The sequence below is a fragment of the Etheostoma spectabile genome, unplaced genomic scaffold (assembly GCF_008692095.1).
Source record: "Etheostoma spectabile isolate EspeVRDwgs_2016 unplaced genomic scaffold, UIUC_Espe_1.0 scaffold00007670, whole genome shotgun sequence".
NCBI lineage: Eukaryota > Metazoa > Chordata > Actinopteri > Perciformes > Percidae > Etheostoma > Etheostoma spectabile.
This window is the reverse complement of record NW_022603512.1, coordinates 1-20998: the sequence shown is the minus strand read 5'-3', so window position 1 is coordinate 20998 and position 20998 is coordinate 1. Positions and strand designations below refer to the sequence as shown.

Genomic DNA, 20998 nt, shown 5'->3' with positions numbered 1-20998 from the left:
TGCTATTGGCTGAGAACAAAGTTCATTGGAAACTGCAGATGCCACAGAGTCTGAAGATGTGCGGAGTGAGAATGTAGGACGCACACGGAAAAAGACACACACGATCAAAACCGAGAACTGATGCACTATCTAGATTTCTCTACGTCTAAACTTGGCCAGAAACTACAAGATTGTGAGGGGACCAGATAATTATGGATTACAAGGCTTGGATATTCTAATACCTTGGCATGTTGACGAAGTAGGAAAACCACGTTTACGGCGATATTTCACCGCTGTGGATAAAGACACAAGGACAAAGGTAGGGATGCACGCTCGATTTAGACAGAAACGGTGCAGTGTTTCTTAACTTCATAACGTGATTATAACCGCTGTAAGTCACCTTATGCTTTGTGCGGGGGCTTGATGGAATCACAAGACCTGTTTGTTTCCACTGAACCACTGGTGGTTCGAAATTGGAACGCACCATAAAAGGACGTTATTACTTGCATTAAACCGTCATAAACACGCTCAAGCCATACACCATTTAAAAGCTTAAAGTCTCATGATTCCATCGAGCACACACACAAGCAATAAGGTGACTCACAACGGTTATAATCATGTTCTGAAGTAAAGCAAGACAGACAGATTCAAGTCTAAATTGAGTGTGTTTTCCTACCTGTCTCCTCGTGTCTTTAATCACAGCGGTGAAATATCGCCGTAAACGTGGTATTCCTACTTCGCCAACATGCCAAGCTATTAGAATATCCAAGCCTTGTAATCCAAAATTATCTGGTCCCCTCACAATCTTGTAGTTTCTGGCCAAGTTTTGACGTAGAGAAATCTAGATCATGCATCATTTCTCGGTTTTGATCGCGTGTATCTTTTTCCGTGTGCGTCCTACATTCTCAATCCGCACACCGTCAGAATCTGTGTTGTCAGCAGTTTCCAATGAACTTTGTTCTCAGCCAATAGCATAAGTATTTCTCAAGATACTCCCAAGCTAAACCAATGAAATCCCACAGTCCCCATTGGGCCCACGTGGGAAAAACTGACAGCATATCCCACCAGTCAGAGAAAGAGGTCATAAAACTGGCATCCCTGTGTAGCCAATTGGCAGACGAGTCGATTGATATCAAACATGGCCAAAAAAAACTATCCCTGTGATGACTCCTGCCCTTTCATTGCAAAAATAAGGCCGTCTTATGTCATTTCACCATTTCATCAAATTATGATTACTTATTCCTATAAATCTATGTATGTACTTCTTTTAGGCATGTGTGTGAGTGATGTGGATGTGTTTTTGTATTTCAGAAGTTATGTATTTAGCACTTTTGGGGCTTTTTTAGAAATAAGAAATGAGACAAACGCACAGACATATCTGTAGAAATACATTCATATAAAATCCATTTTATAAGTAATTTTCTTCTGGATTTTTTCTGTTCTAAGTTGAGACATGTGGCTAGGGTACTATTTTAGTGTATAGCCCATGTAATATGCTTACAGTAGTGCTTTTTATTAATTTTTCAGATGATTTACTTGGACGGAAATAGAAATTCTGTGTTCTAACCTCTGTAGCTCTGTGTCAGTAAGGCCTAGTGTCACAATGCCACTAGAAACAACAAGTTGAGAGAGTTAGCTTCACAATGAACTCAGGGTCATCCCAGAGGGCCAAAGCATGTGGAAACTGCAGCATGTTTAGGGGGTAAAAATGTAGGCGAGAAAATCATATATTTTCAAGTGTATCATAAGAGGTGCTTTCTAATGATGTGCTGCATGACCGTGTTGGTGACGATTTAATGCTTGCAATTCATGAATGAAAACACGTTGTGGAAAAACAGGTACCGTTTGAGGAACCGTGCCGTCAGAGAGGTTAAGAGTGGCTTGATTACTGCAGTTTTCAGGGCCTGTGGAAAGATACCTGAAAGAAGAGACAAGTTCACAATCTGTAGAAGATCAGAAGCCAAACACCCGTTGGTAGAATATCAAGGCAACAGGAGGGGGTTTTCAGATGTTGTATAATGTCCTCCAGGTTTTCATGGTTGATTATATGAAATTCTGTCATATTGGAACTAGTTTTGCTTGAACACTGTGACAACACATATCCTGAACTTGATATGGAGGCACCGACTGTTTGTCTAATCTTCAGAATTTTGTCTTTGAAGAAGGATGCAAAGTCATTGCAGGCCTTGGTAGATAAAAGTTTAGATGCTACTGGCACTGGAGGGTTTGTTAACCCAAGTCCAGATGCTACTGGTACTGGAGGGTTTGTTAACCTAAGTCCAGATGCTACTGGTCCTGGAGGGTTTAGTAACCTAGGTCCAGATGCTACTGGTCCTGGAGGGTTTGTTAACCTAAGTCCAGATGCTACTGGTCCTGGAGGGTTTGTTAATCTATCGACAGGAGCAAACAAAGCACGTGAATTATTATTGTTTCTAGAGATAATATCAGAGAAGAAGGACCTTCTTGCATTCCTCAGTTCCAAATTATAAATGCGAAGTCTCTCTTTTTAGGTGTTATAATGGACCAGGAGATTTTTTTTTTGCCACCTTCGTTCAGCTTTCCTACACTCTCTTTTTTCTGTTCTCACCAGTAGGACATTTCTCCATGGAGATCTTTTCTTACCAGAGACAACTTTGACCTTAGTGGGAGCAATGGCATCAATAACATTTGTAATTTTACAGTTGAAATTATCTACAAGCTCAGTGACTGATAGCCCAGAGAGGGCGGGTGTGGAGGAGAAAAGCTGAGTGAATGTTTCACTGGTGTTTTCAGTGATATACCGTTTTCTGATTATCTTTGTTTGGACACTTTTGGGCACAGAGATAGTGCCGTTAAAGAAAACACAGGAATGATCAGAGAGAGCAACGTCAGTCACCACAACCTTGGAAATGTTCAGACCCTTGGAGACAATCAAGTCCAGAGTGTGCCCCTTATTGTGAGTGGGCTCTGTCACATGCTGAGTCAATCCATAGTTCTCAAAAACACAACACAGTTCTTTGGTCCCCCTGTTGTGGGGGGTCAACATGAATGTTAAAATCACCCGCAATGATTACACAATCAAAGTTAATGCAGATTATAACAGCAGTTCAGTGAAGTCATCAATGAAGGTTGCACAATATTTAGGTGGCTTGTAGATATTTAGAAACATCGCTCAAGGGGAGGACCTTAACTGAAGAGCCACATATTCAAAAGAAGCCAAATTTCCATAACATATTTGCGTACAGTGGAATGAGTCATTAAACAAAATGGCGACTCTACCTCCTTTCTTATTCACTCTATTCTCACTCATAATGATTGTGTCCAGCAGTTCCATAAAGTCCAGTTTCTGCAGTTCAGACTGTTGCTTTACAACATCATGTGACCCGATATGCAGTATAATGTTCTTCACATAAGGGTGTTGTGCCACAATATCTGGGATTTTTTGGGTCAAATCAGACACTGTGTCTTTGGGAAAACAGAGTATTTTGGTGTTTTTACTGTTTTTTAAATCTTTTACAGCAGAGTCACCCACAATCAGGGTTTGAGGCCCAGTTGTTAGCTTTTTACTTTTTGAATTGCTCTCAGTCCTTACCCTGCTGTGTGGTGATGAGACGCAGTCCCGGTCATCAGATGTCTGTCCAGCGCCCTGCAGCAGAGGAGCAAATCTGTTATCCAGTTGCACACCAGGTTGTTGGGGGGGCATTTTGTTGCTTATTTTCCCTTTTGCAGCTGTCCACAGCTGTGTCCTACTAGGTAGAGGGGTTGAAGAGGCGCTCTGCCCGGATGATAATGCAGGACAGCCGGTCATATCACAAATCTCAGGGCGCTGTGCCCTGCCCGTTAGTTGTCCTCCCATTTCCCAGGAAAATGATTTAGTCTTAGGCTTCGCACCAGACGAGTTCCAGGGAGGACTGCCACTTGTTGATTTGTTACCAGTTCCACCCTCCTGTTTCTTTGTAGTCTTGTTGGTGCTAATTAGCCGTGTGTTAGCATGCTTTTGTCTTATGCTTATGGCTCCATGGTAAAGTGGTGTCATTTCCACAAGATCTGTTAACTTCCACGTTCACTTCTAGTCGGTGAACCTTGGTTTCCAGAAGTGCAATCTTCTGAAGGAGTTTGTAGTAGTCATCCACGGAGAAAGGAGGCATCTTGCTAATAATTAGCTTTAGCTACAATCACTGTAGGACAGGCTTGAGCTATTGGTAGGCCACGCTCATGCAGAAAAATGTTAAAATATGGCAATAGCCTACTATGTCTACAAAAAATGAATATTCCAGTGATTTATAAGTATCCAAGAGCCGCTGCTCATAGTTTCTCTCAGAGGAAAAGCAAGATTATCAGCAAAATATGCAAAAAATATGCAAGCAGAGGCAGGACCTAGCAGCAAAGAGTCTGCACTGTAAGAAGAAGGAAGCATTAAACTTCATGTGCACCCCCCTTCCCTGGATAACCAGCGACCGTTGGTAAGTGTTTGTGCCACCTGGGTCAGGACACTATTAGCTGTGAGAAGACTTCTGCCGTTTGAGTCTGGACATGTAAGGCCAAGTTTCAGTGAGGGGCTTCATTACCAGATTGCCCCACCCTACATTGGTCAAAATGCAAAATTCTTCCAAAATGTTTGATGTAGGTTTGCAAGTTGGATGGGGACTGAATAAGGGGAAGAAAATAAAAGGCTCCAGCCTCCAAAAGTATCCTCAGTATAGGTCAGCAGTTCTCCCAGACTACAAACAGGCCATCTAACCTCTGTTCCCCCCTCCTGAATTGGGTTGTGGTTTGTTTTGAAGCCAACGGAAGGTTTTTCACCATTGACTCCCCAAACTACTTCTACCTATGAATGATTGCTTCAATGAGCACAGAAGCTGCAGACCTCCTGCATCATGATCCCAATCTGCTGCTTCAGGAGTCCTTCAGGCCAAGCATGTTGGACCCCTTGTTGACTTCTTAGTTTTTTTCTGTACATTCACAGTATGGTCAGCAGTACCACCAACTCTTTACTGTCAGGGGAAACCATCTGATTCTATGTTGTAATAACACTTGAAGTCACAGGACCTTTACCTTGTGTGTGTCCCTATGTGGACAGACATGATGAGAAATAATTCTTCCTGATTCCTCCACAGACTGGACCAGGAGAGCTCAGAGGGTCCCAGTGGTCAGCCTGCCCAGCAGCATCAAACCCACCTGGACTCCATCTTTATGGTCTGTACATGTACACCAACTACTTTTACATATATTCTGTTCCCAATGATCTCCATGCTGCCCTGTTCAGACCAGAGGGTCCTCAGTCTGTCCATCATGGATCTGATCTGCTTCCATGATTTCAGTTTGATTGTTATTCATATAATCTTCTGTTCCAGTTGCTGCAGGACAACATCGTCACTTTTGTGAAGAACGAGCTGAAGAAGATCCAGAAGCTTCTGAGACCAGATTACCCAGAATGCTCAGAGAGTCAGAGGGAGGGTGAGGATGAAGATCAGAGGAGGAGCAGAGAGGCGTTTCTGAAGATCACACTGCACTTCCTGAGGAGAATGAAGCAGGACGAGCTGGCTGACCGTCTGCAGAGCAGTAAGAGGATTTCTCTAAAGATTTAACTTGCTGGACTAATGGGACGGTTACTAATGTCTCCAGAGAAGGGTCAAAGTATGTTCCTGTGTCTTCATAAATCACCTACTGATCTTCTTTGTTCTGTATTCATTCAGGAAGTTCAGCAGGAGTTTCAAAGCGTAAACTCAAATCTAAGCTAAACAGGAAGTTCCAGCATGTGTTTGAGGGGATTGCTAAAGCAGGAAACCAAACCGTTCTGAATGAAATGTTCACAGAGATCTACCTCATGAAGGGAGGGGCTGCAGGGGTCAATGAAGAACATGAGGTCAGACAGATTGAAACAGCATCCAGGAAACCAGACAGACCAGAAACAACAATCAGACAAGAAGACATCTTTAAAACCCCACCTGGAAGAGATGAACCAATCAGAACAGTGATGACAACAGGAGTGGCTGGCATCGGGAAAACAGTCTTAACACAGAAGTTCACTCTGGACTGGGCTGAAGGCAAAGCCAACCAGGACATCCAGTTCACATTCCCATTCACCTTCAGAGAGCTGAATGTGCTGAAAGAGAGAAAGTTTAGCTTGGTGGAACTTGTTGATTACTTCTTTAGTGAAACCAAAGAATCAGGAATTTACAGGTTTGAAGAGTTCCTGGTGGTCTTCATCTTTGACGGTCTGGATGAGTGTCGACCTCCTCTGGACTTCCTCAACACTGAGATCCTGACTGATGTTACAGAGTCCACCTCAGTGGATGTGCTGCTGACAAACCTCATCAGGGGGAATCTGCTTCCCTCTGCTTGCCTCTGGATAACAACACGACCCGCAGCAGCCAATCAGATCCCGCCTGAGTGTGTTGACATGGTGACAGAGGTCAGAGGGTTTACTGACGCCCAGAAGGAGGAGTACTTCAGGAAAAGATTTAGAGATAAGGAGCAGGCCAGCAGGATCATCTCCCACATCAAGACATCACAAAGCCTCCACATCATGTGCCACATCCCAGTCTTCTGCTGGATCACTGCTACAGTTCTGGAGGACGTGTTGAAGACCAGAGAGGGAGGAGAGCTGCCCAAGACCCTGACTGAGATGTACATCCACTTTCTGGTGGTTCAGGCCAAACGGAAGAACCTCAAGTATGATGGAGGAGCTGAGAAGGATCGAACATGGAGTCCAGAGAGCAGGAAGATGATAGAGTCTCTGGGAAAACTGGCTTTTGAGCAGCTCCAGAAAGGCAACCTGATCTTCTATGAATCAGACCTGACAGAGTGTGGCATCGATATCACAGCAGCCTCAGTGGTCTCAGGAGTGTTCACACAGATCTTTAAAGAGGAGAGAGGACTGTACCAGGACAAGGTGTTCAGCTTCGTCCATCTGAGTGTTCAGGAGTTTCTGGCTGCTCTTCATGTCCATCTGACCTTCACCGACTCTGGAGTCAACCTGCTGGCAGGAGAAAAAACATCATCATGGCTGCCTAAAGTCTTCAGAGACATACTTAAACAAACACCATTAACACAGTTCTACCAGAGTGCTGTGGACAAGGCCTTACAGAGTCCAAATGGACACCTGGACTTGTTCCTCCGCTTCCTCCTGGGTCTTTCTTTGCAAACCAATCAGGATCTCCTACAAGGTCTGCTGATACACACATTTAGTTGCTCACAGACCAATCAGGAAACAGTGGAGTACATCAAGGAGAAGATGGATGAGGATTTGTCTGGAGAGAGAAGAATCAATCTGTTCCACTGTCTGAATGAACTGAATGATCGTTCTCTAGTGAAGCTAATCCAACGGTTCCTAAGATCAGGACGTCTCTCCGTAGGTAATCTGTCTCCTGCTCAGTGGTCAGCTCTGGTCTTCATCTTACTGTCATCAGAAGAAGATCTGGACGTGTTTGACCTGAAGAAATACTCTGCTTCAGAGGAGGCTCTTCTGAGGCTGCTGCCAGTGGTCAAAGCCTCCAAAAAAGCTCTGTACGTGGGATTTATTCATCAATAAATACTCTGATATCTTTTTATAACAGGCGTTAATAATAAATAACTTCCTGTTGTCTCTCCAGGCTGAGTGGCTGTAACCTGTCAGAGAGAAGCTGTGAAGCTCTGTCCTCAGTTCTCAGCTCCCAGTCCTCTAGTCTGAGAGAGCTGGACCTGAGTAACAACAACCTGCAGGATTCAGGAGGGAAGCTGATCTCTGATGGACTGAAGAGTCCACACTGCACTCTGGAGACTCTCAGGTCAGGATTCATTAACCCGTTCAACTGATGACCATTTAAACTCTGACTAACTTTAGTTGATAAACAGCTGACGTGTAGCTTTGTGTCTCTTTATACGATAAACTTAAGCAGTAGTTAATAATTATATAATTATTATTTTCTAGACCCAGAGGTACTTTCCATAAGGATTTGTGATACATTTTAAATTTGCCTTTGTTGTTGAATAATTAAATACCACGGATGATTTTGACAGAGGCTTCCTGTGTGTTGCTCTGTGTGTTTCCAGTCTTTCAGGCTGTCTGATCTCAGAGGAAGGCTGTTCTTCTCTGGTCTCAGCTCTGAGCTCCAACCCCTCCCATCTGAGAGAGCTGGACCTGAGCTACAATCATCCAGGAGACTCAGGAGTGAAGCTGCTGTCAGCGGGACTGAAGGATCCTCTCTGGAGACTGGACACTCTCAGGTACACACACTGATCAACATAAAGGAGATATTAGTGTAGGAAGTTTAAAAGGAGAACATCTCCAGGAACTAAAATCAGAACTCCCTTTGTTAATAGTTGATGTAGTTTGGACAGATATGTCTGTGATTTTAAGAAACATAATTCTTTCTATCTCCCCTGGGATCAAATCAATTTCAACTCGACAAATAAAGGTCCCCGACATAACTAACCTATCTTGGCACAAGGCGATGTGCTTTTGTGTGGATGAAGCTTAATTACATAGAGAGAGAGACAGGTTAGAGAGAGAGACAGGTTAGAGAGAGACAGGTTAGAGAGAGAGACAGGTTAGAGTGAACCCAGTTGTGTGAGTGAGTGATGTAATGCCCCCCCCCCCCCCTCCTTTCAGGGTGGAGCCTGCTGGAGTCAGATGGTTGACACCAGGTCTGAGGAAGTGTAAGTGTGTTTTTAATTTCTTTCATCAGACTGTGACATCACTCATTCAACCCTGTGATGTCATCACCAAAGAGCTGATTGGTTAATAACTGCAGCTGTGTTGTGTCTCCTTCTCTCCGTCAGATTCCTGTGAACTCACAGTCGACACCAACACGGTGACCAGAAAACTCAAACTGTCTGACAACAACAGGACGGTGACACGGGTGGAGGAGGATCAGCCATATCCTGGTCATCCAGAGAGGTTTAACTCCTGGGAACAGCTGCTGTGTAGAGATGGTCTGACTGGTCGCTGTTACTGGGAGGTCCAGACCAGAGGAGGGGTTAATATATCAGTGAGTTACAGAGGAATCAGGAGGAGAGGAGATAGTGTTGACTGTGGCTTTGGATATAATGATCAGTCTTGGAGTCTGATCTGCTACGGTGATGGTCGTTACTATGTCTATCACAATAACAGAAGAACATTCATCTATTCCTCCTGTGTCTCTGGTAGAGTAGCAGTGTATGTGGACTGTCCTGCTGGCTCTCTGTCCTTCTACACAGTCTCCTCTGACTCACTGATCCACCTCCACACCTTCAACACCTCATTCACTCAGACTCTCTGTCCTGGATTTAGGATCTGGTCTCCTGGCTCCTCAGTGTCTCTGTGTCCTGTGGAGGACGGAGAGTCTCCTCCTGTCTCTCACTGCTGATCAGCTGAGTCTGGACAGGATCACACTTCCAGGAATATGTCAGCTTATTGTTATGAACCAATGAATGAAATGATTCAGGATGATTGACCAGATTCCTCGTGACCAATGAGAACTTCTTTAATGTTGATGGATTGAATGGGCCGATTTAAAAGAAAAAGGGTCTTGACATACCGTAAAAAGTTACACGTAGATATCGCTTTCCTACAAGAACCTCAGCTCCCTTTGCAGGAACATGAATAATGAAAGAGAGACTGGGTAGGGCAGGTAGGGTCGTCATCATCCAGTTCAACGGGCAGAGGAGGGGCCGCTTTGAGAAGTAAAAGTACACCTCTGGAAATACTTGGTACTGTCATTGATCCCTCAGGGTGTTAAGTCTTTATTAATTGGAGAATATTCTCAGAACAATGGTCACTCCTAAATTTATATTCCCCTAATTATGATGACGAGGTGTCTTCATAAAACTTATAGGACGTGGTTTTAGTTTCTGTTTAGATCCTGCTCTGGACAAATGGACTAAGACCATTTCCAGGTCTAAAGCAGCCAAGACCACTCAAACATGTATGAAAGATCTGAATCTAACAGACATTTGGAGGCAGATCCCCCTCAGACTCGGGGTTCCTCCTTTTACTCATGCCCTCATAAATCCCTCACTAGAACTGGTTTGTTCTTATTGTCCTCCCGGCTATTTCATAGAGCATTAGATGCTGAATATTTATCTAGAACTTTATCTGATCACTCACCATGGACCTTGTTCATTTTGTTCCCAGATAAACCCAAAACCCCCTATAGGGGGCGCCGTGGTCCCCCTCTCCTCCAGAGAGCTGGTTTCTGCACGTTCATAAGGGATCAGATGAAGTTGTTCTGAGAAACAAACTGGGCCTCCGCTCCCAAAAGTTTTATTATATGGGATCCGTTAAAGGCCGGTCTGGGGGGACAGGTAGTCTCCTCTACAAAAGGTCTGAAAGACCAACACACAGGATACTGATACGCTGGAAAAAGATTATCAAAATAAAATATCTCTTCAGACACATATCCATCTTTAGTCCAGAAAAAACTTCAATATACAATAAGTACTCATAAAAAAGATGGAGGCTGTGATCATGAAATTGTAGAAATGCCGTTGACTTGTGTCATGTTTAGTTTTGAGTTCTGTCTCTTTTCACAATAAAAGCATGAAGTTCCTGTGAGAGTTTGTGGTCTTTCTGTTTAACTTTTAAAGTCAGTGAACTCCAGGATGGGGGGGGGGGGGGGTCATCGAGTGCTCTACTTGTTTGCTGTTCAGGATTTATTTCTAATTATTTTAGTGTTACTTTTAATAACATCCAGACCATAGACTGTATATATGAATATAATAGTAATATTTACGGTCTCTGATCTGAACTCTTTCTTAATGAGATGCTGCGGATGTTTAAAGGTTGATCGGCACAACTACATGGGGGTGCAGTTGCATTATGGGTAATATAGTTGGTGATGGATTGTAACTCTAACATTGATTGAACATTGGCTCCATCTACTGGATCATTTGCAGTATTTGCCTTACTGTTTAATAACCTTCATAGATGTGTTTCCATGTAACTTTATGTACTTCTGTGTATATGTACACACTTTATTATATATTGTAATGGGAAAATTACATTTAAGCATGATTTCATTTATCCTTGTGTATTATTCACACATTATTTATATGAATCATTACTATGCTTTCCAGTTATCTGACTTCCTTCCATTCATTGTGTGTGTGTCCTCCCTGAAGAAGAGTCCCAGCTGAGACCACCACCATCACACCAGTTGGAGGTCGGGGCCTTAACGTCTGAAGGACCCAGTTGTGACGAGCGATGTTTATCGATAAGGGTTCAGGGTCAAGAAGATCTTCTATCTGGACGGGACCAACGGCACCAGGTTGTCTTTGGCAGCTGAGATAAATAACCGCTAGAAGACTTGGAGACATGAGGGACAGAAGTAGAAAAGACACGGACACTGGCCAGGGACAGGTAGGGTTGGCTGTGGTGTGCCATGCAGAAACCTTGATTGCTAAACAGTCTGCCCGGGGGATTCAACTCGGTGGGTCAGGGACGGCCGCTCGGTGTGGGAGGATCCCCTCGTATAGGGGCGGCTGTGGCTCAGTGGTAGAGCGGTTGCCGGCCAATCGGAAGGTTGGTGGTTCAATCCCCGCCCCTGCAGTCATTGTCGAAGTGTCCTTGGGCAAGACACTGAACCCCGAGTTGCCCCTGGTGCTGCGCATCGGAGTGTGAATGTGTGTGAGTGTGTATCTGATGAGCAGGTGTGTAGATGTGTGTGAGTGTGTCTCTGATGAGCAGCCCCGGCCACAGTGTATGAATGTGTGTGAATGGTGAATGTTTCCTGTAGATGTAAAAGCGCTTTGAGCAGTTGTTAAGACTGGAAAAGCGCTATATAAATACAGCACATTTACATTTACATTTAAACCTCTTCCCAAACCCTTCTCTGTGCAGGCTGCTGGTCTCCTTGCACTCCCTGAAGCATGTAGACTGCCAGGCTCGTCCCTGACTATCTACAGGGACTCCAGGTGGGCTTTTGGAGTAGTGCAGGACTTTGGGGCGGTGTGGAAACACCAAAACCTCCTGAAATATGATGGTACGCCCATGTTGCATCACCCACTGATCAATGACCTTCTGACAGCCATTTTACCTCCATCACAAGTAGGCATATGGAGATGTTCTGCCCCCACTGGGGCAGCTGATGCCGTCTCCAGGGGTAACACGTGCTGACATGGCTGCAACAGCTGCTGCACATCTGCCCCTTCCGGGAGATGAACCTTCAGCTTCCACCACTGATGATGTTCCACTTCCAGGTTCTGGAGCTGCGATGCAAACACACGCTACACCACAGGAAAGACTACAGTGGAAAAGGGCTGGGTGCAACTTTAACGAGGGGGTCTGGCAGGGACCAGGTTCTACACCTTGCCCTCCACACCAGTTCTTCCCACATTACCTTAAGAAACTTGAGGCTTTGTCCAAAGCTCTCAGAGTTAAACTTGTACTCCTCAGCCATCGCTGCAGTTGAACCAGAATAATCCAGACTCTGATGGTTCTGGAGGTGGTCTGGCTGAGATTATCTTCCAGGGCTTTGTCTCATAAATCCACTGAAGAATATTTCTGAAGTTCTTCTCTTGCTGTTCGCTGTTCAAACCCCGATCTCTTAGTTTAAGATGTCTGGTCCTGTGCTGTCCTTAGGTCCAGTCCATCCGAGGTCCCCCGAAGAATAACCCCCATTTCTTTCTGTCTCTCCTTTTTATATTCTTTTTGTGGCTGAGTTTTCTGGCCAATCCTCTTCTCTTGCTCGCCCCTCTCTCTCTCTCCTCTCTTCCCCTCTTGCTCTGAGTCATGCACCCCCCTCGCTCCCTAATGAGACTTGTCCAGGCCTCTCACAGACCAGCCTGAACTGGCCCCACTGGACTCTGTCCTTTATACACTTACTTCTCTATCTTTCATAATAAAAATCACTTTTAGTTGATTACATTAAATTGCTACTTGGTATCCATGACATTCATTACTTCTACACATCGGTTCCATAATCATTTGAATAATAATAATAGTTTCTATTGGGTAATATAAAGGTTTCATTCTTTTGTTATTTAGCTGCTAAATAGACCATTGTTTGCACATCTGTCCCTGGAGACATGGGGGTCAGAGCGTTGGGATCTCAGGTTATTTGACAGACTGGAGATGGATGTCAGATATCTGTTGGTAGTTTCATGCCACCTCTCTCTGGTGATGCAGATTGTACGGTGGCCCAGACGGGTCAAGAGAAATGCAAAAGCCACAACACAAATATAAGGAAATGACCCGGCTGGGCCACCTGTTGTTGTGCTTCTTCTTCTTCTTCTTCTTTTGGGGCTGCAGTGTCCTGCAGGTTGGACTCTGTGGAGGTCTGCCAGTGTCTGGGCCACTCTAGGTTTTAGTTTGTTGTCATGATTTTCTACACTGTTGTTCCTCCATCATTTAATAATGAACCTTAAAGCTCTTATTGTGAAAGTACTTCCTGCCAGGTGGGGCTGTGACTCATTAGGAAATAACTCACCTGAGTTGTTGATGGGGGACATTTTGGACTGGTTGAAGAAACAGTTCTTTCTCTCGCAGTGGAGCTCCAGATGAAGGGTTAGGAGGTAAGATACACTCTCATTTTAATGGGGGGGGGAGGTAAGATACACTCTCATTTTAATGGGGGGGGGGTGTAAACATAACTGTGTGACGCAGTTAATTCTCTCCTTGAACTCGTCTGTCTGGAACAACACGAGTTTCAGAGAGAGGTTCACAAACAGCTTCATTAGAATGGGGGAGGGTGTGTGTGTGTGTGTGTGTGTGTGTGTGTGTGTGTGTGTGTGTGTGTGTGTGTGTGTGTGTGTGTGTGTGTGTGTGTGTGTGTGTGTGTGTGTGTGTGTGTGTGTGTGTGTGTGTGTGTGTGTGTGTGTGTGTGTTGAAAGTCCTTGGTGTTGCATTCAGGCTGAGTTTGAAGATGGGGCTGGGGGAGGCTGCTCTCAGAGATCAGACCGTCGTCTCCACCAGTGTGAAGTCAGACCCAACAGGACTCTACTGTTTCCTCTGGAGCCTTTCAGAATAAAATGCCTCTGTTACTGTTGTAGTGCTGTGTGGAGGAGGAGGACCAGGACAGGAAGCTGAGACTGGGTCTTAATGGAGTCTTGTCTCCATTAGAGGACAGAAAGATTAAGTGGATATGACACATGCCTTTGGTGTGGGAGATCAGGGTTCGATTCCCACTGCCATACATCAGCCCATGTGTCCCTGAGCAGGACCTGTAACCCTAGTGTCTCCAGAGGCGTGGGACCTCTGCCATGTCTCTCAGGTGTAAGTGTCTCTGGATGAAAGCGTCCGCTGAAGGACATGTAATGTAATGTAATAATGAAGGACAGAAATCATCCAGCCACCAGCTTCACTCTTTATTATCTGCTGGATAGCTTCTAGTTTCTGGAGATCTTCCTCTCTTTCTAACAGGACCATCAGAGACCAGACCCTGCTGAACCTGAGCCCAGCTGTGTGTCCATGAAGAGCCCCGGTCCACGGAGACACCCCCACTTTAAAAACAAGGAGACCTGTAATGGACAGGCCAATTAAAATGGAGGAGAGAAGGAAGAGACAAAGACAGAAGGACGGGGGGGACCAGATTGAAAGTCAAAGACAGAGGTGAGTTGTCCAACAACTAGGAGTCGTGTTGTCTCATTGGGGGGGGGGGGGGTCTTCTTGTAGAGGGTCTCTGTGTTTCCAGCCACTGTAGCCTGTCGTCCAGATGCACTCTCCACACTCCAGCCGGTCCTTCCTGAGACTTTTTAGCAGCGGCACCGTGGCGCCGTCCGGAGCTTAGCCCCGCCCACGATGATTGTGATTGGTCTAAAGAGATGCTGATAAATAGGGATGGGCATTCGATTAAATTTTCTTATTCGATTGTCGGAATTAACGATTGACTAGTGATTAATCAAGATTACTTTTTATATTAAAAATCATCATTTATTTAACTTTTTATAAATTAAAAATGAAATGAAAATACATAAATACAGCGTGTTTTTCATCAATGAGATCTTTATTACAAGAAGAACTTGAAAATATTTGCCCCTGGGTCGTAAAATGTCTAAATGCAGTGAAATTTAGTTCTTTTCAAATGTCTAATTTCTGCCACACAGTGAAATTAATTTCATTGCTTCAAGACTCACACACCGCAGCCTGCATTAGTTTAATCAATAAGAAATTAACGTGGTCGACGAGATTCTTAATGATCAGCTATTGATGGTTGGTTAATCATGTCCATCCCTACTGATGAACCAGAGCAGGTTGTTGTCCCATCCAGGAACGCTGTGAGGACTAGCCAGACCTTCCTCTGCAGAGCTGTGGAGGAGGAAGGTCTGGCTATAAGAGACTACTGAACATGACCCTCAATACATGTGTTTTTCTTTCAGGACCCATCAGAGACCAGACCAACCTAATCCTGATCCTGATCCTGAACCCAGCTGTGTGTCCTTTAAGAGCGACCGGTCAAAGGATGACTGGATTAACTTTAAAGGAGATCAACTCTCTCCTGGAAAGAGGTCAGCTGTTAATAATATTATAATATTGTTGAGTCATGCTTTAACTTTTATGTCTCCAGAGAAGTTTTTGGAGTTTATTCTCAGCATCTTTCTTCTTCACATATATTTATATCCTCCATCTGAAAGCTGTCCAGTTAAACCAGTCTTCATCTCTTGACTTTAGGTAAATACTGGATCTGGTCTGGTCCTGTATATTCTCTGGTGTTTGAGCTTTTGAACCCAGTTTTTTGTATATTTCATTGAACTTCTTTATGTTAGTCTTGTTTTAGTCGCTGCTTGTATCTCCAGCAGTTTTTGTGTCTGAATATTAAAAAGTGAATTTCCATCCCTGTTGGTCTTACTCTCTGTGTAACAGGATCCATCAGAGACTAGACTCTGCTGCACCTGAACCCAGCTGTGTGTCCTTCAAGAGCGACCGGTCAAATCCACGCCTCATTAACTTTAAAGATCAACAACCCTCTGCTGGAAAGAGGTCAGCTGTTAATAATATTATAACATTGCTGAGTCATGTTCCAACTGTTATGTTTCCAGAGACGTTTTTTGAGTTCATTTTCAGCATCTTTCCTCTGCACATATATTTATATTCTCCATCTGAAAGCTGTCCAGTAAGACCGGTCTTCAACTGTAGATCTCAGGTTAATATTGGACCTGGTCTGGATCAATAGGATCTGGTGTTGTAGCCCCATCAAAAAGCATTTTAAATTTCCCGTAGCCATCGGCTAGGCTACAAATCAGGAATGTTCTTCCCCAACTGGGAATACCAGGGGGGGTGGTTGGCATGTGTGCGCCTCAGCGTGCCCCTTCCAGGGTAAGTTCTAGTGCACCCCCTCCAACCATTCCCCCCTGGAGAACCAGCGACCCATAGTGTTTGTGTCACCTGGGTCAGGACAATATTTGCCATGAGAAGACTATTGCCGCTTGAGTATGGACAGGTAAGAGCAAGTTTCAATGAGAGGCTTCAATCAAAAGATTTATAATGGAGATTGTTTATGGCCCTTGCTTACGTTTGTATTTCAGGTGCATTATTTACATGCTAGAGTTACACTGCATTAATACAATGTAATTAATAGTGGGTTTATTGTTATGATTTGCTAGTATGCATGTATATGATTCCTATGCATTGTGAATGCTAGCCTTTACAATGTTAGTTATTTCTTTGCAGAACCACACACACAAGCACAGCAGAGCCATGCCCATGTTTTTGTTGCTTGAGAGAGAAGTTGTCTCCATCTGAAACCAGAATCAGCTTTAAATACAGTTCTAATTTAGTCTTCACTAACAAGTTACAAATCATTTCACTGGAGTTACTCTTATTATTGTTCGCGTCATCAATACTGAATTCAATCCAATTTGATGGGAATATGTACTGTGCATTGCACTTGACGCACCACTACAAGACCACTTGACAGATTTGGCGGCATTCATTTGTAGCAAATCAATGCGGCTTGGTGGCGCTAACGTTAGCTCATAGCAGTATGGAGGGCGACATTATTGAAGGCAAGGCAGCTTAATTTGTAGAGCACATTTCAGCAACAGGCCAATTAAAAGTGCTTTACACAAAATCAGTTAAACAGATGAAACACAAGTATGAACAGTTAAAAGTAAAAACATTAAGACAAATATAAACCCTAACCTACTTGAGACTACCTTCACACTAACTAGTCCATGTTAGTGCTACCTTTGGTGACCCCCTCAGTGTCACTACCCTTCAGGACTCTGTTTTTAGAGACGTTACCTCTCGTCTCCTTGGACTCTTCTTCACACTAATTAGGCCGATCTAGCGCTGCCTTCGTGTCTGTTTTCAACACTACACATTCACACTTTTTCTGTAAAGGGTTCCCCTTCGAGTCTTTCTTTCTCTGTATTACACAACCTTTATACTTATTCCTCAAAGAAATTCATAAAACAGATAAAACACAAGTGTAAACAGTTAAAAATAGAAACATTAAGACAGATAAAACCCTAACCCACTTGAGACTACCTTCACACTAATTGGTAAATTTTAGTGCTGCCTTTCATGTCTATTTTCGACACTACACATTCACACTTTTTCTTTAATGTGTTACTCTTCAAGTCCGTCTTTCTCGATATTACACAACCTTTATACTTATTCCTTTTCCTCAAAAAAAATTCTTAAAACAGATAAAACACAAGTGTCATAAGCATTAAAAACAGATAAAACATATGAATAGACAGTTAAAAATAAAAACATTAAGACACATAAAACACAAGAATAAAAGTTACAGTGCAGCATAAGAAATTTAAAGAAATGAGCATTAATTTAAAGAAAGGCAGCATCAAAAAGAAAGGTCTTCAGCCTTGATTTAAAAGAACTGAGAGTAGCAGCGGATCTACAGGTTTCTGGGAGTTTATTCCAGATATGAGGAGCATAGAAACTGAAAGCTGCTTCACCCTGTTTAGTTCTGACTCTGGGGACAGAAAGTAGACCTGTCCCAGATGACCTGTGTACTGACCTGTTTCTTCTGCACATATATTAATATTCTCCCATGTGAAAGCTGTCCAGTAAGACCGGTCTTCAACTGTAGATCTCAGTTAAATATTGGACCTGGTCTGGACCAATAGGATCTGGTGTTGTAGCCCCATCAAAAAGCATTTTAAATCTCCCATAGCCATCGGCTAGGCTACAAATCAGGAATGTTCTTCTCCAACTGGGAATACCAGGGGCAAGGTAAGGCCAAGGTTTAGTGAGTGGCTTCATTAAAAGATTGCCACCCCCCACCCCCCCCCCGCAACAGAACGCAAAGACTTGAGAACTGGAGTGATGTGATCCAGTCTCTTGGTCTTAGTGAGGACTCGAGCAGCAGCGTTCTGAATCAGCTGCAGCTGTCTGATTGATTTTTTAGGGAGACTGTAAAGACCCCGTTACAGTAGTCAAGTCTACTAAAGATGAAAGCATGGACCAGTTTTTCCAAGTCCTGTTGACAATAAGTCCTTTAACCTTGATATATTCTTAAGGTGATAGTAGGCTGACTTTGTAATTGTCTTAATGTGGCTGTTAAAGTTCAGGTCTGAGTCCATGACTACACCAAGATTTCTGGCTTTGTCTGTTGTTTTTAACATTGTTGTTTGAAGCTGAGCGCAGACTTTTAATCGTTCCTCTTTTGCTCCAAAAACAACCACCTCAGTTTTTTCCTTCATTAATTTCAGAAAGTTCTGGCACATCCAGCCTTTAATTTGTTCGATGCACTTAGTCAGTTTTTGTATTGGACTATAGTCCCCTGGCGATAAGGTTATGTAAATTTGTGTGTCGTCCGCATAACTATGGTAACTTATTTAGTTGTTTTCCATAATTTGAGCCAGTGGAAGCATGTAGATGTTAAACAGAAGAGGTCCCAGAATAGAGCCTTGGGGAACTCCGCACGTCATATTTGTATGTTCAGATGTATGATTACCTATTGACCTAAAGTAATCGCTATTCTTTTAGTAGGATTCAAACTAGTTAAGAACTGGCCAGAAAGTCCTACCCAGTTTTCCAATCGGTCTAGTAGTATGTCGTGGTCGACCGTGTCAAATGCAGCACTGAGATCAAGTAATACTAAGACTGAAATTTTGCCATTATCTGTGTTACGGTGGATGTCATTAAAGACCGACTGAAAGGTATCAAAACTGTTGTTCAGTGACAAGAAATAGTTGAGTTGCTGAAAAACTGCTTTTTAAATCATTTTACTTAAAAACAGAAGGTTTGATATCGGCCTATAGTTGCTCATTACTGATGTGTCTAGATTTTTCTTTTTTAAGAGTGGCCTGATTACTGCAGTTTTCAGGGCCTGTGGAAAGATTCCTGAAAGAAGAGACGTGTTCAAAATCTGTAGAAGATCAGAGGCCAAACAATTGAAGACATTTTTGAAAACACCCGTTGGTAGAATATCAAGGCAACAGGAAGAAGTTTTCAATGTCCTCAATGTTGTATAATGTCCTCCAAGTTTTTATGATCGTATGAAATTCTGTCATATTGGAACTAGTTTTGCTTGAACACTGTGACAACACATATCCTGAACTTGATATGGAGGCACTGACTGTCGAATCTTCTGAATTTTGTCTTTGAAGAAGGAGGCAAACTCATTGCAGGCCTTGGTAGATAAAAGTTCAGATGCTACTGGTCCTGGAGGGTTTGTTAATCTATCAACAGTAGCAAACAAAGCATGTGAATTATTATTGTTTCTAGAGATAATATCAGAGAAGAAGGACCTTTTTGCATTCCTCAGTTCCAAATTACAAATGCAAAGTCTCTCTTTATAGGTGTTATAAGGACCAGGAGATTTGTTTTTCGCCACCTTCGTTCAGCTTTCCTACATCTCTTTTTTCTCCATGGAGATCTTTTCTTACCAGAGACAACTTTGACCTTAGGGGAGCAATGGCATCAATAATATTGTAATTTACAGTTGAAATTATCTACAAGTCAGTGACTGAGAGCCCAGAGAGCCCAGAGAGGGCGGGTGTGGAGGAGAAAAGCTGAATAATGTGTCACTGGTGTTTTCAGTGATATACGTTTTCTGATATCTTTGTTTGGACACTTTTGGGCCAGAGATAGAGCGTTAAAGAAAACACAGGAATGATCAGAGAGAGCAACGTCAGTCACTAAAATCTTAGGAATATTAAGACCCTTGGAGACTATCAGGTCCAGAGTGTGCCCCTTATTGTGCGTGGGCTCCGTCACATGCTGAGTCAGTCCATAGTTCTCAAAAACACAACACAGTTCTTTGGTCCCCCTGCCCTGGGGGGTCAACATGAATGTTAAAATCACCCGCAACGATTACACAATCAGAGTTAATGTGGATTATAGACAGAAAGATTTTGACATATGGCAATAGCCTACTATGTCTACCAAAAATATATAGTCCAGTGATTTATAAGTATTCAAGAGCTGCTGCTCGTAGTTGGTCTCAGAGGAAAAGCAAGAATATCAGCCAAAATATGCAAGCAGAGGCAGGAGCAAGCAGCAAAGTGTCTGCACTGTAAGAAGAAGGAAGATTGAAAATGAAGAAAACCAACATTTCAGAAATTGGAAGACAAGCAGCAAAACATTCCCATCATCCTCGGCCTTATCTGAGAGAGATGTTTGATAATGACTCCTGGTCAATGTGCTGTGTTACTTCTTAATTAAGGTCTGTTTAATAATTCATATTTCATCCTATATTTTTTCTTTCCAGAAGCCATATTTGAGCACACATACATACATACATGTAGATTCCTTTTAAATGTTAAGGAAAGATTAAAAAAGAGCAACTGGATCTGTGAATTCTCACAGAATCACAACTGAATTTCTTGCTGCTCAGTCAGAATCTTATTAACCTGGAGTCCCAGTCTCTGTCGCAATAATCATATGTGTGATGTTTTAGGCTTGTTGGCAGGCATCCATTTAAAATGTAGCCAGTGGCATATAAAGAGTCTTTTGTCCACGTCCACTGAAGTTCCTCAGCTTGCACTCTAGTAACGTGTGTGGTCCTGGTAGCTTTGAAAGCCTACTTCTACTTTTATACTTTAAGTACATTTCCAAGCCTGCACTTTGTTACTTTTACTTGAGCAAAGAAGATAAATCAGTACATCTACTTCTACCAGAGTATTTTTTAAGACAAGTATCTGTACTTCTACCTGAGTACGGAAAGTGAGTACT

General features: G+C 43.2%; 1 protein-coding gene and 1 long non-coding RNA gene across 2 annotated transcripts in view; one reads left to right on the top strand and one right to left on the bottom strand.

The window, feature by feature from the left end:
- Nucleotides 1–9366, top strand: part of LOC116678675 (protein NLRC3) — a 37371-nt gene extending 28005 nt beyond the window's left edge. Inside the window, exons 4-10 of the mRNA XM_032508444.1 lie at nucleotides 5076–5154; nucleotides 5313–5520; nucleotides 5655–7467; nucleotides 7554–7727; nucleotides 7993–8166; nucleotides 8552–8598; nucleotides 8722–9366. Coding sequence (XP_032364335.1) covers nucleotides 5076–5154; nucleotides 5313–5520; nucleotides 5655–7467; nucleotides 7554–7727; nucleotides 7993–8166; nucleotides 8552–8598; nucleotides 8722–9287 — 3061 coding nt within the window. The 3' untranslated portion in view covers nucleotides 9288–9366. The remainder of the gene's footprint in view (nucleotides 1–5075; nucleotides 5155–5312; nucleotides 5521–5654; nucleotides 7468–7553; nucleotides 7728–7992; nucleotides 8167–8551; nucleotides 8599–8721) is intronic.
- Nucleotides 9119–13158, bottom strand: LOC116678677 (uncharacterized). The gene is made up of 2 exons (XR_004329372.1): nucleotides 13125–13158; nucleotides 9119–9246 (listed from the first exon to the last, which is right to left on the bottom strand). It is a non-coding gene; the product is annotated as an uncharacterized LOC116678677 (long non-coding RNA).
- Between the last annotated feature and the right edge of the window lie 7840 nt (nucleotides 13159–20998).